The sequence below is a fragment of the Herpailurus yagouaroundi genome, unplaced genomic scaffold (assembly GCF_014898765.1).
Source record: "Herpailurus yagouaroundi ecotype Mexico unplaced genomic scaffold, PumYag 100, whole genome shotgun sequence".
NCBI classification, from domain to species: Eukaryota; Metazoa; Chordata; class Mammalia; order Carnivora; family Felidae; genus Herpailurus; species Herpailurus yagouaroundi.
The window spans coordinates 46,109,870-46,125,238 of NW_024412391.1; the positions used below are offsets into that span (position 1 = coordinate 46,109,870).

At 41.2% G+C, this 15,369-nt stretch overlaps 1 protein-coding gene across 6 annotated transcripts in view; it reads left to right on the forward strand.

Annotated features, from left to right (window-relative positions):
* OSBPL3 (oxysterol binding protein like 3) overlaps positions 1 to 15,369 on the forward strand; it is a 181,322-nt gene that overhangs the window by 118,362 nt on the left and 47,591 nt on the right. For 4 of the 6 annotated variants that reach the window (XM_040472413.1, XM_040472414.1, XM_040472412.1 and 1 more), the window contains 4 exons: positions 705 to 808; positions 997 to 1,089; positions 2,381 to 2,537; positions 12,567 to 12,697. In XM_040472413.1, the coding sequence (XP_040328347.1) occupies positions 705 to 808; positions 997 to 1,089; positions 2,381 to 2,537; positions 12,567 to 12,697 (485 nt within the window). The remainder of the gene's footprint in view (positions 1 to 704; positions 809 to 996; positions 1,090 to 2,380; positions 2,538 to 12,566; positions 12,698 to 15,369) is intronic. The other 2 variants (XM_040472415.1, XM_040472417.1) reach the window with 1 other exon arrangement.

The window sequence follows — 15,369 nt, forward strand, 5'->3', positions numbered from 1 at the left end:
CCCCCGGATCTTAATGATCTGTGGTTTAACAAGTTCTCCAGTTGATTCTGGTGATGCCAAAGTTTGAAAGCCACTCTCTTAAGGCATCATCCAGTGAGCGGCAAATTAAGGACTATCTTTGGAGTTAGTGACGGAGGAATTGGTATGAGAAGTTAGGTTAGTTCCTCTGAGGTCAACCTGCAGAGGATCATCAAAGTCTCATATGGGTCTCTGATCCAGTTTTCCTTAGAGACCAATATAACCTTCATTTTGTTTTATTCATTTAGCCTGTCTGGAGTCCTTATAAGCAGATGATGTAATACTTGAAATAATGGAAATAATGATGATAGCTGATTTATTTAGTGTTCACAGTATGCCAGCACTCTACAAGCATGCTGCATATGTCAACCATTCAACATATGAAAGCAGGTATATAATTATCTCCCTTTCCCAGATGAGGGAACTGAGGCGCAGAGAGGTTACGGAATTCACCCAAGATTCACAGTTCATGAAGTGTTCAAACCGAGGCAGCCTGGTGCTCCGAATCTGTGCGCTTAACCGTGACAGTATACTGCCTCTTCTGTAAAAAAGGAAATAAAATTTCTTCCCCGTACGGATGAAAATCAAATAGTATAGACGAGTACAGAAGGTAGTTGGCACTAGCATAGCGAAACCTGGATGCCAAGATAAGAGCTATGAAGCTTCCTTTTGCTCCTGTCCCCCAGACCTGGCACACTGTCATGCCTACCTGGTGGAAATGAGCCAGCTCCTACAAAGTATGGACGTCCTGCATCGGACCTATTCGGCGCCAGCTATCAACGCCATCCAGGTCAGCCAGATCCCTCTTCTGTGTGCATTCTGGTGTTTTCCTGCTTTCCTCTCTCCTCCCCAGCCTCGTACTAACAGTAGGACATTATCTGGCCGGTTGCTTCAGCCAAATTCAAGGGGATGGAGGTGGGCACTTTGCTTGCAGTTTTCCCTTACTTTCTGTGCTCTCTTTCCTGTTTTGAAACAAAGGGTGGAGCTTTTGAAAGTCCTAAAAAGGAAAAAAGATCACACAGGAGGTGGCGGTCCAGAGCTATTGGCAAAGATGCTAAAGGAACACTGCAGGTAACCATCGCTTCCCTGCTCTCCATGCCGCATGCTGGGGGCTGCTTGGACTCAAATAGAATAGACAAGTGGATTTTCTATAGTTCTCTTAAATACCCTGGGCAGAGGGAAATTTAATCACTTAGATTTTCTGGATACTAGGATAAGCATGTAGTAGAATTGGGTAAGGGGAAAATGGTATGAGGTTGGAGGGGCTGCAGCCATTTCTAGGACTTTGGTTTCCCCTTTATATATGCTTGGCCTGCCTGCCCTCTTCCCTCCTTGTGTGTGTGCTCTGACCCGCCTGTTCTCCTGCCAGTCCATGGACAACTCATCCCTTTGAGCCCACTGACTGAGTTCTCTGGAAATGGGACATTGTGCAGACTCTCTCTTGTCTCTTGTCTCCAACCTCCCAAACCCCCATCAGAGTTTCACTGTGTTACCCTGGCCACCTACTTTCCCAGTGCACAGCCAAGCCAGAGGCCAAGATTTGCAGCTCAGCCATTGCATATTAAATTGGGACATTGTTAGGGTCAAATAAATCAGGAGCGTAATGGATAAGCGATCTGCTATACTCTCATACACTCTTTGTTCAAAGCACCTTAGGGGTGGAGATTAAGAACTTTTGAAGCAAAGAGTGATTTGTGTACAAGCATGTGAGAAGTTGCTTTTGTAGAAGCACCAGATGCAAATTAAAGAAACATTTTTATTTTTTATTTATTTTTTTTTTAATTTTTTTTTCAACATTTATTTATTTTGGGGACAGAGAGAGACAGAGCATGAACGGGGGAGGGGCAGAGAGAGAGGGAGACACAGAATCGGAAACAGGCTCCAGGCTCCGAGCCATCTGCCCAGAGCCCGACGCGGGGCTCGAACCCACGGACCGCGAGATCGTGACCTGGCTGAAGTCGGACGCTTAACTGACTGCGCCACCCAGGCGCCCCTAAAGAAACATTTTTAAACCTATGCACTGTTAACAACATAGATACTGGGTGATTATTGCCAGGAGGAAGGAATTGAGTATCAATGGGAAAGAGCCTGGCAGCTTTAGCTGTCATTTCAACCTAGAGCTTTAATGCTTCTATCATCTCCAAAAGAACATGTGATTTCTCACCCATTTTTCTTTTGCAAGAAGCCAGAGCAAGTTGCTGGAGAAAGTGCTTTCCTGGGTTTTCATTTATTTTTAAGTTATCTCAACAGAAAGATGTACCTAGAAAATGTTCTTCTTGCACTACTTTCTAATCTTAGAAACAGTAAATATTCTAAGCCATTTGCATCTGAAAAGAAATGTCTCCCTTTGGTGTCACTTTAGGTCCCTAAACCTTTTCCTGGCCCAGTAAGACTACATTCCTCCAACCCTAATTTGTCAACATTAGATTTTGGAGAAGAGAAAAATTATTCTGATGGCTCTGAAACCTCATCAGAGTTTTCTAAAATGCAAGAAGAACTGTGTCATATTGCTCATAAAGGTAAATGAGTTTTCTTTCTTCCTAATGTGTTTGATGAAAATGTTAGATGCATGTCTGGATGTGGGATGTCCTTGGAGAGGGAATCTTGGTTGGTTCATTTTCTGCTCTGTTAGGATTTGGGGCAATCTAATTTTTACTTTATTTCTCGGGTACTAGGGAATGTATTGACAAGAAGTTTCTTTTTAAGCCCTTAGGGGAAATAGTGAGAGTGTTAGGTATTCTTTAAAAGCTGAGTGGTTCACATGCTGCTGATGGGGGCTATCAATTGGTACTCTTCCAGAGAGCAGTATGACATTATGTTTCAAGTTAAAAAAAAAAAAAAAATCTATCCAGCAATTCCACTTTGAAGAATTCATTCATAGGAATGAATTTAAAATTCACCCAAATAGAGATACCCATTGTAGCACTGCTTATATAAAAAATTAGAAATAGATGTTCACCATCATTAGCCATTAGGGAAATGCAAATTAAAGCCAGGATGAGATTACCATACCCCGATTATAGCTCCAAAACAAGACAGTACCAAATGCTGGTGAGAACACGGAGAAACTAGATCTCTCATATATTGCTGGCGGCAATGAGAGATGGGGCAGCCACTCTGGACAATGGTTTGGCAGCTTTATATAAAACTAAACATGCACTTATCCTAGAACTCAACATTCACATTCCTGGGCATTTATCCCAGAGAAACGCAAACTTAAGTCTACACAAAACCCTACACACAAATGTTCCGAGCGGGTTTATTTGTATTAGCTATTAGCCAAAGATTGGAACAACCCAAGTGTCCTTCAACAGGCGCATGATTAAACAAACTATGGGACGTCCACACAGTGGGATACAGCTCAACAATACAAACGAACAGATACTGATATGCATAGTTCCTTGGATGGATCTCAAGGACATTATGATGAGTGAAAGTAGCCAGGTTCAAATGGTGACATAGTGTATTCCACCTATTAATACTTTTGAAGGGATAAAATGGTGTTGCTGGAGAAGAGATTAGTGGTTGCCAGGGCTTAGGGAGAGGGAGGGGGAAAGGGGAAAAGTATGGGTGTGATTATGAAGGGGTATCAGGAGGGATCTTGGTGGTAATGCAAAGTTCTGATCCTAATTGTGGTGGTGGTTCCATGAACCCATGCATGTGATAAAATTGCCTTGACCTATATTTCACACACATAAGAGCATGTGAAACTGGTGATGGCTGAATAAGATGTCAGTTCTCCTGGGTTGGATATTGTAGCATAGTTATGTAAGATGTTACCCCCGTGGGAACTGGATACAGGGTACCCCAGACTTCCCTATACTACTTTTGCCACTTCCTATAAATCTATGATGATTTCAAAATAGAAAGTTTTTTTTTAATTAGAAATAACCTAAATGCCAAACAATAGGGAAATTGCATTTTTTAATGTAATATAATCACACGGTAGAAGACTCAACAGCCACAATAATAAAAATAGCGACCTCATATTGAGCACATAGCTATTATATCAGGTATTTGTTAAGCACTTTCCATGCACTGTTTCATTTCATTCTAGAAGCAACTTATGGAGCAGATGTTATTGTAGTTTTTGTTGCACAGATAAGAAAGCTGAACCTTCAAGAAGCTGAAGAGCTTCCTGTGTAAGATAGCGGTAGAAAGTGGACAACCTGAGACTTGTATCCTATCCTCCCTGGCCCACAGTCTATGCTCCTTACCTGTGTCTCACCACCCTGAGGGATGGGGTGACCAGGGCTACTTTTATAGACCTAGGAAGAAGTTCACAACATACCATTGTGTAAAAATACAGGTCTCAAAACGATATAGGTATGATTCTATTTTTTAGAAAAAAACCCCAACTTTATAAATCTGGCATATATAGGCATACTAAAAAGTCTGGAAGGATCTACACCAGCATTTTAGTGATGGAGGCTAGAGTTGTAAGTACTTATTATGTTCTTACTGCCTTTTTTTTTTTAAGTTTATTTGTTTATTTTGAGAGAGAGAGCGTGTGTGCGAGAGCTGGAGAGCGTCAGAGGGAGAAAATCCCAAGCAGACTCCATCCTGTCAGCACAGAGCCTGACACGCGGCTCAGTCTCAAGAACCGTGAGATCATGCTCTGAGCCGGAATCAACAGCCAGACTGCTTAATAAACTGAGCCAGCCAGGTGCCCCGGTGTGTTATTTTTTAAAGGAGAAAATGGGTTTAAAAGTTTTAAATGGGGGCGGGGGGACAGTGTTTGAAGTGAGAGAAAAGAAGGTACGAGATCTGCTGCCTCCTTCTCCCAGCCCCATGTTTTTCTCCCATGACCTTATTGATTCTTTCAGTTTTTTTTCCCTTACCCCACAAACATGAAGCATGTGGCTATGAGGAAACCACTTCATGTCCTTTAAAAATTCCCACCTCAAACCCTTGTTCTAGTTGCCATTAGAACTCTGTCACTGTTTGCAATACCGTTGTACGACCTGTGAAATGGGAAGAATCGCTTCCCCCGACCCCTTCAAAGCTCTTCACACAGGCTCTTGCATGTTCTCTAGTATTAAAGGGTCGAGTGCAATTACGGCATTGCATTTTAGGCTTTGTGAGAGGGAATTCCTGCAAAAGAGCACTACTTTTTAACAACCCAAACTGTCTTTTTACTGAGAAGATAATGCCTCCTCAGAGAAGCGATATCCTGAATTTTATACGTTGAAGAAGCTGCTTCCTCAGCAGAACAGAGAGAGGTTGCCGTATTGAGTCAATCCGCTGATCCTTTCCTCCTGCAGAGGGCTCGACCTTGCAGAAAGTCTACACTGGGCTCCAGCCAGCTGTTTTGTCTTTCAGGCTTTGTTCAAAACAGCTGGCTGCAGGGCTGCCCCATACCTAGACTAGGTCAAGGTTTGTGCTCTGAGAAAAGACCAGGTGTGTTTATTGAACAACAGCCTTTGCCCCATGGGCTTACAGACTTGAATTCCACAGAGAGCCTAACAAGCTGTGTTTCATTGCTGTGGTTCTAAAGTACACTTGCACACACTGAAAAGATCTCTGGGAGTCCCTTTTACACAGGCTGGGACTCAGAGGCCTCGTGGAATAGAGATACTTCTCAGGTTTGTCCTCAGTCCTGTGTGTGACCTTGCGTGCTTTCTCACTTCCATGCATTCAAGCTCACAGCATCTTGACCTGTCTGCCTGGTCTGCCTTGTGTGAGCCTGATTTTGTCACTGATGGTTTTTATTGCAGTTTCTTGACTGTATGACTAATCTATTGATTGTGATTCGGAGCAAGTAAACTAAACGTAAGAATTCCACGGATGTTGTAACATAGTCTCTGTAACCTACTTTTCCTTTAATTTGTTAAATGCATCTGAAGCCTGTTTTGTAGAAGATTAGATCAAAGGGTAGACAGCTAATGTATACCCATCATCGTTGAAAAAGTCCTTCTTATATATTATAAACTAAATTTGACTTTTAACGGCGTATCGTTGAAATAGTTTTCATTGGTTCATGTGTCTGGCGTTGCATGCATAATTGACACACATGTAAGCAAATAGAGAACAAAAAGTACTAAAACTTAAAAGTCCTTAAGGAATTTACATTGCATATATTAACTTTTACATCTCTCCAAATATGTTTCGTGGAACACTTTACCCATAAAATGCTTTTAAAAACAAAAGAATTCCATGATTAAAAATGTTGGGAAAACACTGCTGACTATGGTCCCCTGTGAATTTACACAAGAATAGTAAATATTAAAGGCGCTGAGAAGTCCTGCAGCAAAGAGGGCTGTTAGTTTTGTTTAAGTCAGTGATTTTTCCCCCACTTCCTAGTAGCTATTGGCACTCAGGAACTAAAGTTCTTGAGAAACATAACGCAGGAAACATGGTAAATAATAAACCTTTTTGGAGTTAATCCTCTGTATTGTCTGAGTCAGAAGACAGGCATTCATTCTAGGCCAGTCTGTTATGATCAGCTGTGGAATTTTGATCTCACCAGTTAATGTCTCTGGGCCTTGGTTGCCTCATCCATTAAATGTCCTACAGCAGTTCTACTGACTTTTGGGTCTCAGATTCTGTAACTCTTTTCTCTGATTGGTTATTTTGTCCTGAATAGAAAGAATTCATGTTGTCGCTTATTGGTACAAGAAGGTTTTATGAGACAGGGTTCTATTAGTAGCCAAAACAGGAATGACTGAATATGGTGAACAGTTTTAGGGTGGGAAAGCAAGGGATAGGGTAAGAACAGGGTCCAGGGTGGGGCGCCTGGGTGGCGCAGTCGGTTAAGCGTCTGACTTCAGCCAGGTCACGATCTCGCGGTCCGTGAGTTCGAGCCCCGCGTCGGGCTCTGGGCTGATGGCTCAGAGTCTGGAGCCTGTTTCACATTCTGTGTCTCCCTCTCTCTCTGCCCCTCCCCCGTTCATGCTCTGTCTCTCTCTGTCCCAAAAAAAATAAATAACCCTAAAAAAAAAAAAAAAAAAACAACAGGGTCCAGGGTATGGAAGTGGCCATTTCTTTTTTTTTTTTTTTTAATTTTTTTAACGTTTATTTATCTTTGAGACAGAGAGAGACAGAGCATGAACGGGGGAGGGGCAGAGAGAGAGGGAAACACAGAATCTGAAACAGGCTCCAGGGTCTGAGCTGTCAGCACAGAGCCCGACATGGGGCTCGAACTCACGGACCGTGAGATCATGACCTGAGCCGAAGTCGGACGCTTAACCGACTGAGCCACCCAGGCGCCCCTGGAAGTGGCCATTTCTGTTCTACTGTGGATGAAAAAGGTTAGGTTTAATGATACTTCTGCCTGTAGGTTTAATGATACTTCCCGAGGGCATTTTCAGTGAGGGAAATCCTCATTTACAAATGAAAAGGTTAAAAGTAGAACAAAATTAAACTGTATTTTATTATTTAGTATCCTTTTGTTCCTGATTCTTTTGCTGTGCTGAGTTTTTAACTGTTGAAGGATCATCTTCTGAACTGTTTTGAATTTATGGAAGCATTGGATAAAAAGCCAAGCATGTCACAGATTATAAGTCAGAAGATATACAGAACTTAAAGAAAAGCCAGATCATTTATCAAACATAATTTAGGATTCAGCATAAAAATCTGCTGAGCAATTGTATTTATGTAAATTATCAGAAAGTAAGTAGGACCATTCAGTCAAATTACCTACTGTATCCAAATGAAAGGACCATTTGGATAGAATATCAGTTAGATAGCCTGTGAGGTTTGAACCATGGATATCCTATGAGGTTTGAAAATTAGAGGAAGCAGATTTCAGAAGATCAAGTCTGATCTTTTAGATGTGTTATCATTTTAAAGAAAATTCGTACGTGTGCTTTCATTGAAAAGGGAATGAAAAATTGGGTTGGGTGCTATATGATAGCATATTTTCTCACTGATTCCTTAAAGCACTCTTGAGATGTGGGCATTAGAAACATGTACAGATGTGAAAACCAAGGATTTGTCCAAAATCTAAATGGCAACAAATAGGTAGGGGTAGGATTTCAGTTCATATTTGCCTTATTACAAAATGTCTTTCCTTTGGACCACACTGCCTCCATAGAAGTGGTGTCTATGGTATTCCTGTCTTCCCCAAGACCTATTTTTTTGTGATGCTGAGAAACTCCTGGAGAAGGAACACATTAAACAATAGAGTTCAGGTAAATTAAGATGACAGCTGCCCTTAAGTACCACCTTTCACCATCCAAACGTGCTAACCGTACTCTCACTGTGTAACTCAATAAAAGAATACCGTGGAAGCCTGTAGAAATGGGAAAGGTAGTGGTCACCAAGAGTCAGTAGTCTGAGGCTTATGGCGTTCCATTCTGTCAAAACTCAACCTGCGTCCCACTCTTAGTGAGGCGGTCTGAGGAATGGCTAAAGACAGTCTGGGGGAGACGTGTAAATAGAGATGTCAGAATTGCCTTTTGATATTTGAACACCACTTGAATGAAGAGGTAGTTCAGTTTGCCAATGAGGAGGCCCTGAGAAAATTTCGACTTGGGAACAGGAGGGCTTCCTTCCCCACATCAGAGTCTAGGAGCAGAACAGACTGCTGTAGGAGACAGCAAATGCCCTGGCAAACATGGCCCAAAACCACTGACAAGAAAGTTTGGAGACGGAGAGGAGTTGGTCATCCTATATGGCAGGTGGCCTTAGTGATCTTTGGGGTTCTCTGTGGCTCTGAGCATTGAAGACCTTCTGTGTGGTTTTGCTCGTTGTCAGATATCCATAAATGTGATATATGTATTTGGATTTTCTCTCTTTGTAAGTTTTTTTGTTTTTCTCTAGCATCATGTTAGAAATTAGTAAGAAAACATTCTGTCACAGACAATATTCCTCACTTCTGGCATCATGTGTCTTTAATGATTAATATACATATCGTCTCCCGTGATCAGTCTCTAGCAGTCCCTCTGTGTATGCTGGATCCTTATGCTGTGAATGAGTTCTGAGTGGGCCTAAGCAGTCATTTAAGAAATTCAGTGCATGGTGGTCTGGTCTTCCAAGCTCCTTTGTCAGGTGGTTTAGAAAGCCCTTCACACCTTAAAACCCAATATAGTGACTATCTGAGTTTCTTTCTGCTTATTTTATGCCCACTGCAGTCTTGTCAGCTAACCATTTTGAGCCAAGTGGTGTATATTCTGCCAACTTTAAATGGAATGTTCTCATCAGGTTGAAAGCCTTGCTTTACGGCAGGCCATCTGAAAGCCAGAGGAATTGATCTGCTAAAGTGCCAGCCAGCTGAGTGCCACATTTACTTCATTTCAAGCACTACACGTGACGTGGGGGGAAAAATGTTTCCTCTGTAACTATGTGAAGTGACAGATGTGAACTGGACTTATTGTGGTGATCATTTTGCAGTGGATACAGATACCGAATCATGGTATACACCAAAACTAATATAATGTTAATGTTAATTATACCCTAATTTAAAGAGAACAACTGAATTGTCATAATAAATTAAGGAAACTTAGGCCAAAGACAAAAAAACAGGGGCACCTGGGTGGTTCCCTTGGTTAAGTACCCAACTCTTGGTTTCAGCTCAGGTCATGATCTTGTGGTTCATGATTTCGAGCCCTGTGTCAGGCTCTGCACTGTGCTGTGTGGAGGCTGCTTCAGATTCTCTTTCTCTCCTTCTCTGCCCCTGCTTTCTATCAATCAATCAATCAATCAATCAATCTTAAAAAAAGACCAAAACACAACAATGAAACCATGATAGTGAAGAGGTATTCCCCCGGGGCCCTCTCAGATGGGCATGGGTGTCTTCTGGAGCGTGTGTGTTGGGGGGCTTGTCTATCTACTAGGACGTAAAATGCTGAGTTACTTGTGGGGTTTGTTGCCCCCCAGCTGAGAATGTTCTTCTGCCGAACATAGTTCGTAGAACTGCCGAACAGTTCATAGACCCTGCACCCTGTGTGCAGTTATTTACCAGTGTTGTCCCGGCAAGAGACCCAAGGACTCCCTTAAAACTGCTGCCCATATTTCAAGAGAATGCAGTCACCACTGCTCACCTCCAGGTTGCTTTTATCGCCATCACTATTATTATTGCAGCAACATTGATTATTTATTCTGTGCTATCCATTGGGTCATTTGCTTTTGCTGCATTACCTTATTTAATCCCTGTAATCATCTTACAAAGTAAACACTGTTATGACCCTTATTCACAAATGAGGAAACTGGGGTTCAGGAATGGCATATATTTGTCCAGAGTCATGCAGTGAATAAGTGATAGAGCTGGGAAGAATCCAGGGCTGGTTCAGAGCCCACACTGTTGCTTACTTGGTTGTACTGCCCATTATTTTGCTCAATGAAATTGGTTAAATCAGAGTTGAGTGTGTTTCGCAGACATTGTTAGAAAACTTGATGCCTATTGGCCTTTAGTACCTATTTACCCTGTCTTCTGTTGACAAAAGAGAAGACATGAATTGCACTAATAACCTAGGAAACTGTGTGTGTGTTTAAACAAATTGCTTATTTGTACCATGACTTTATGAAGATGGTCTAAATTCATCCCTGAACACCACAGCCTCAGACAAGTTCAGCAACAACCTATAGGGAGGTGCAGTTGTCCTTGTGGCTGTGAAATGAGGAAGTAAGTCAATAATACGTATTTAGTTTCTGTGATACTAAATAGGCCACTCTTGAATGACAATGCCTCTAAAAATGCAACCCTGTGGAATTCAATAATATGCCAGGCCATCTGAGAAGAAGTATGTCTCTGTCTCTTCCTTGGTTACCTTTCTAAAACAAAATATAGTAAAGGAGACTGGAAAGATAATATCCAAATAGGGTATCCATGATCAGTAATTTAGATGGTGGTTCCCCATTCCTAGGAGATAACTCAATGTGGTCAAAATTTGACGAATTTTTTGTCATATGTGTTAGCGGTTTTTAAAAACTTTAGTTCAGGCCTCTGAGCTCCTAGAGGTGCTAAGCTCTCACTAAAGTGAACAGAGTGGCTGGATGCCAGGCTTAGAGCTGGAGCATTCTGGGTCAAGCAGTTGGAAGACTGATAAGAAAGAGGGTAGGTAACACCCTAAAATAATTTCAAATTTACAGACAAGTTGCAAGAACAATACAAAGAAGTCCCATGTATCCTTTACCCAAATTTATCATTTGTTAATATTTTGCCACATATATTTTATCTCTCTCTTTACACACACACACACACACACACACACACACCATATGTGCACATGCGTGCACGTGTTTATTTTCCTGAACCGTGTGAGAGTGGGAATCCTACATGGTATCTTTCTGTATGCCTTTATACCGTAGTGTATATTTCCTAAGAATAGGGATAATCTGTTACTTAACCACAGTTTAGTTATGAAATTTTATGTTGAAACAATACTTTCGTCTATTCTGTTTTCCATGTCCAGATGCTGTCCGTGGTCCCGATAATGCCCTTTAATGGTACTTTTCCCCTTCAGTACAGGATCTGGTCCATGATCATGTACTGCATTAATTGTCATGTCTCTTCAGTGTCTTGCAACTGGGAACAGTTCCTCAACCTTTTTTTTTTTTTTTTTTTTTTTTTGTGAAATTGATACTTTTGGAGAATCAGGTCAATTTTTAAAAATAAGGTGTTCCTCATTTTGGAGTTGTCTGTCCCTGGTTGCTGTACAACAAAAACGAAGGTATATCTTTTTCAAGATACTACACCTGGAGTCCAGCTGAGCCTCACGGGGGATTAATTTTGGTCACCTGGTTAAGGTGCTGTCTACTTTCTTGGCTGGATTGTCACCATTTCCCCCAACAAGCAATGAGCTTTATTTTCAAATATTTGCAGTCTTGGGGGATACAAACAAAACTAAATGTTGATAATTGAGAATCCAGAAGTGTCCTTTCAAGTCTCAAAATAGCTCAATAAGTCATAAATTCTTGGGATTTTATAGTGGATTAGGGGGGTTGGAATTGACAAATGTGTATGATTTTAAATTTTTTAATAGACTTTTTTTGAGAGCAGTTTTAGATTCATAGCAAAATTGAGCAGAAAGTACAAAGTTCCCATATACACCCCCCCCCCCACACACACACAACCTCCTCCACTGTCAACATTCTACCAGCATGGTCCATTTGCTACAACAGGTGAACCTACAGTGAAACATCATTAGTACCCAGAGTCCATAGTTTAAGTTAGAGTTCCCACTTGGTGTTGTCCCTTCCAGATGTGTTTCTTAAAAGTCAATTAGTGTGCATTTGCTGCATAATTCAGTTCATTATTCAGGGCTGTTACTTTTCTAAGTTCTTTTGTAAGAAATACATCTCTTGGGGCGCCTGGGTGACTCAGTTGGTTAAGTGTCCAACTTTGGCTCAGGTCATGATCTCACTGTTTGTGAGTTCGAGCCCCGCATCGAGCTCTGTGCTGACAGCTCGGAGCCTGGAGCTTGCTTCAGATTCTGTGTCTCCTTCTATCTCTGCCCCTCCACGACCTGTGCTCTCTTTCTCTGTCTCTCAAAAATAAATAAATGTAAAAAAAAAAAAAATTAAAAAAAAGAAATACATCTCTCTTTATCTTGTTTTTAATTAAGCCTCTTCCTTTATTCCTTTTTATAATGATTATATCTTTATAGTTTACTTCACTTTAAGGTCAGCTTTTAATACCATATCAACGGAGAGAGAAAAACTCAAGCAGCTGATGGAACAGGACGTCTCCTCCTCCCCCTCGGCCCAGGTCATTGGTCTGAAGCACGCCCTGTCATCTGTAAGTTGCATGTCATGTGGCCAGGCTCATGATTTTATTTATTTATTTGTATTTTCCAACTCCATGGTTGTGTTGAAAATTCATGAGAAAACCAAACAAATTATCCAAATGATATTTTAACCTTTCATCAGATTTGCTAATTCTGAATACCAAAACTGAGTGTACTCAAATCTTAGTAACTAGTATTTCATTGAGCATTAGATACTTTAAGTTTGGTTTCCTTCTATTGATCTTGATTTTTTTCTGTTTCTGTAAAGCTTTTGTTGTGTGTTTGCGTGACTCTCACAGACATTTGTCTGTTGATATAAAATCCGACAGTTTGGAGATTTCTGTACCTAAGATTTCTTTTTTATTTTTTTAATTGTTTTAAATCTTTATTTTTGAGAGAGAGAGAGAGAGAGAGAGAGAGAGAGAGAGAGAGAGCGTGAGCAGGGGAGGGACAGAGAGAGAGGGAGACACAGAATCGGAAGCAGGCTCCAGGCTCTGAGCTGTCAGCACAGAGCCCAAAGCAGGGCTCGAACCCACAGACCGTGAGATCATGATCTGAGCCGAAGTCAGAGGCTTAACTGACTGAGCCACCCAGGTGCCCAATGTACCTAAGATTTCTTATGCTTAGATTGACTTTGCAAATGACAGATAGAAGGGCAATTTCGAATTCACTTTTATGTTTTCTGCTGCACAGCACTCATCCTGTTTACCACCGTTTCAAAGTTATTTGGAAGTTATTTTATTTGATTTGGGTAATATAAAACATTTAGCTTCTTTTTCCTGTACAGGCACAGAGATGAGTCATATGGAATGTCAGATAACCATTGTGTTTTCATAACAACGAAAATCACGGCCAAGCTTCAGATGTTTTTCACTAAGCCCTTCTGTTATTCACTCTCTCTCCTTTTCCCCCTGATTCCAGTTGGGTTCCATTCAAGCACGATATCCTAGGATTTTACTTTGAATAGCAGATGTCGTCTGGTTGCTCACTCTATCTATTGAAAAGCTGGAGAAATTTTAAAATTACATACTTATTTGCTCCTGATCTTTGCTGTCCTTTAGAATTCCTATTGTAACGAGAAAGTGTGCGCACTTTTGTAGTGAAAATTACTAGATGAAGCAATTCTGAACTTTTTATTTAGGGTTAGGTTGGGCAGATGGACTTTAGGATCTTGTTTTCAGAGGCTAATTCAGGCTTTGAGAGAACTAGAAAATATCCATTCATCTTTTCGATTCATCATGTTACTGAGAAAAGTAAAGTAATGATTTTGGTGTGATGTTAATAGGAAATACATTAGCAGTAGTACATATTCTTGAAACATACTTGAGGAATATTTAGCCAGTGGAAGTTCCAAGTATATTACCCTTGAAAGAAATAAAAAAAATAATGTGGGCTCAGTCTATGTAGACAATCTCAATGTCATCCACCCTGAGGAACTCTGGGTTTTCTAAGGTCAGAAATAGAAACACCCCCTTTTGGATTGTAGTGGACAGCCATACTGGGTGCTACTCTGGTTTGGGAAAAGTAAAGTGAGTTCTCTTTTGAGTTTATTTTTTAGTGCTAAAAAGCTTTTTTTGCTGTTCCCGGTAGGTTGACTTTTCATACATTTAAAAGGTTCCTCTAATGGGCTCCCCAGAATTCCTTTCACTGTGGTTTCCTCTCTCCTGCCCTCCTCCCTTGGAGGTCTAGCCTCATCTTGTTAGTCTGCTTGTCTGGTAGTGGGCAGGGGTATCCTAGGCCAAAGTTGTTACCTTTGATAAGGAATTCTCCCCCATGTCCAGGATTTTGGAAACTAAAGATATAACAGAATGATCCTTTCTTTCCTCTTTTCGGCTTGGATCCTGGATTAGATTCCAGACTTTTTTTTTTTTTTTTTTAAGTTTATTGATTTATTTTGAGAGAGAGAGAATTCCAAGCAGGCTCTGCCTTGTCATCAGGGAGCCTGACACAGGGCTCAAACTTACAAACCATGAGATCATGACCTGTGCCAACACCAAGAGTTGCTTGGTGACTAAGAGATGCTTAACCAACTAAGCCACCCAGGTGCCCCGAGACTTGTTTTTTAAAAATAAAATTTTTAGTGCCATCTCAAGGCTATCAGAATGGATATGTTTGGGCTGTGTATGCAGTCAGTATTCTCCTTCTGCCCATGGCTTATGAAGGAAAGAGAAGCTGCTAAAGTAACACATTTTTTTTCAGGCCATACTAAGATTCTAGCCACTGGTATAGATTCTAGCCACTTACACTTAGATACCAGCAACATGTTGGTCAGAAATAAGGGACTACCCATAGAGATTGTTACATGTACTTGTGTGAATTAAGAACATTTACTCAGTATTTCCAAATAGCCCATTCTATTCCTGGTTATAAAAAATAAAACCAACCTCCTGTTTGAGACCCAGGCAGTAGGCCAGACAGTGCCATATCCTTCTGTGGTCTCAGCAGGTAGACCCTGTGGGCACTAATGGATGGGAAAGGATCTGAGATTCTTGGAATAGAGCCTGGAAGACAGACAGACAGGACCGATTTTTGTGCAAGCACCCAAGGAGCTGATTGTGGGAGTGTCTGGGGGTCACAGTCAGGCACATTTGTTCCTTTCCAAAGACAGATCATTTGGAAACATCTCCCTCTACCTTTAAGCCAGTTGCTTCCCACTGGGAGGTTAGGACAGGGAATCAGACCT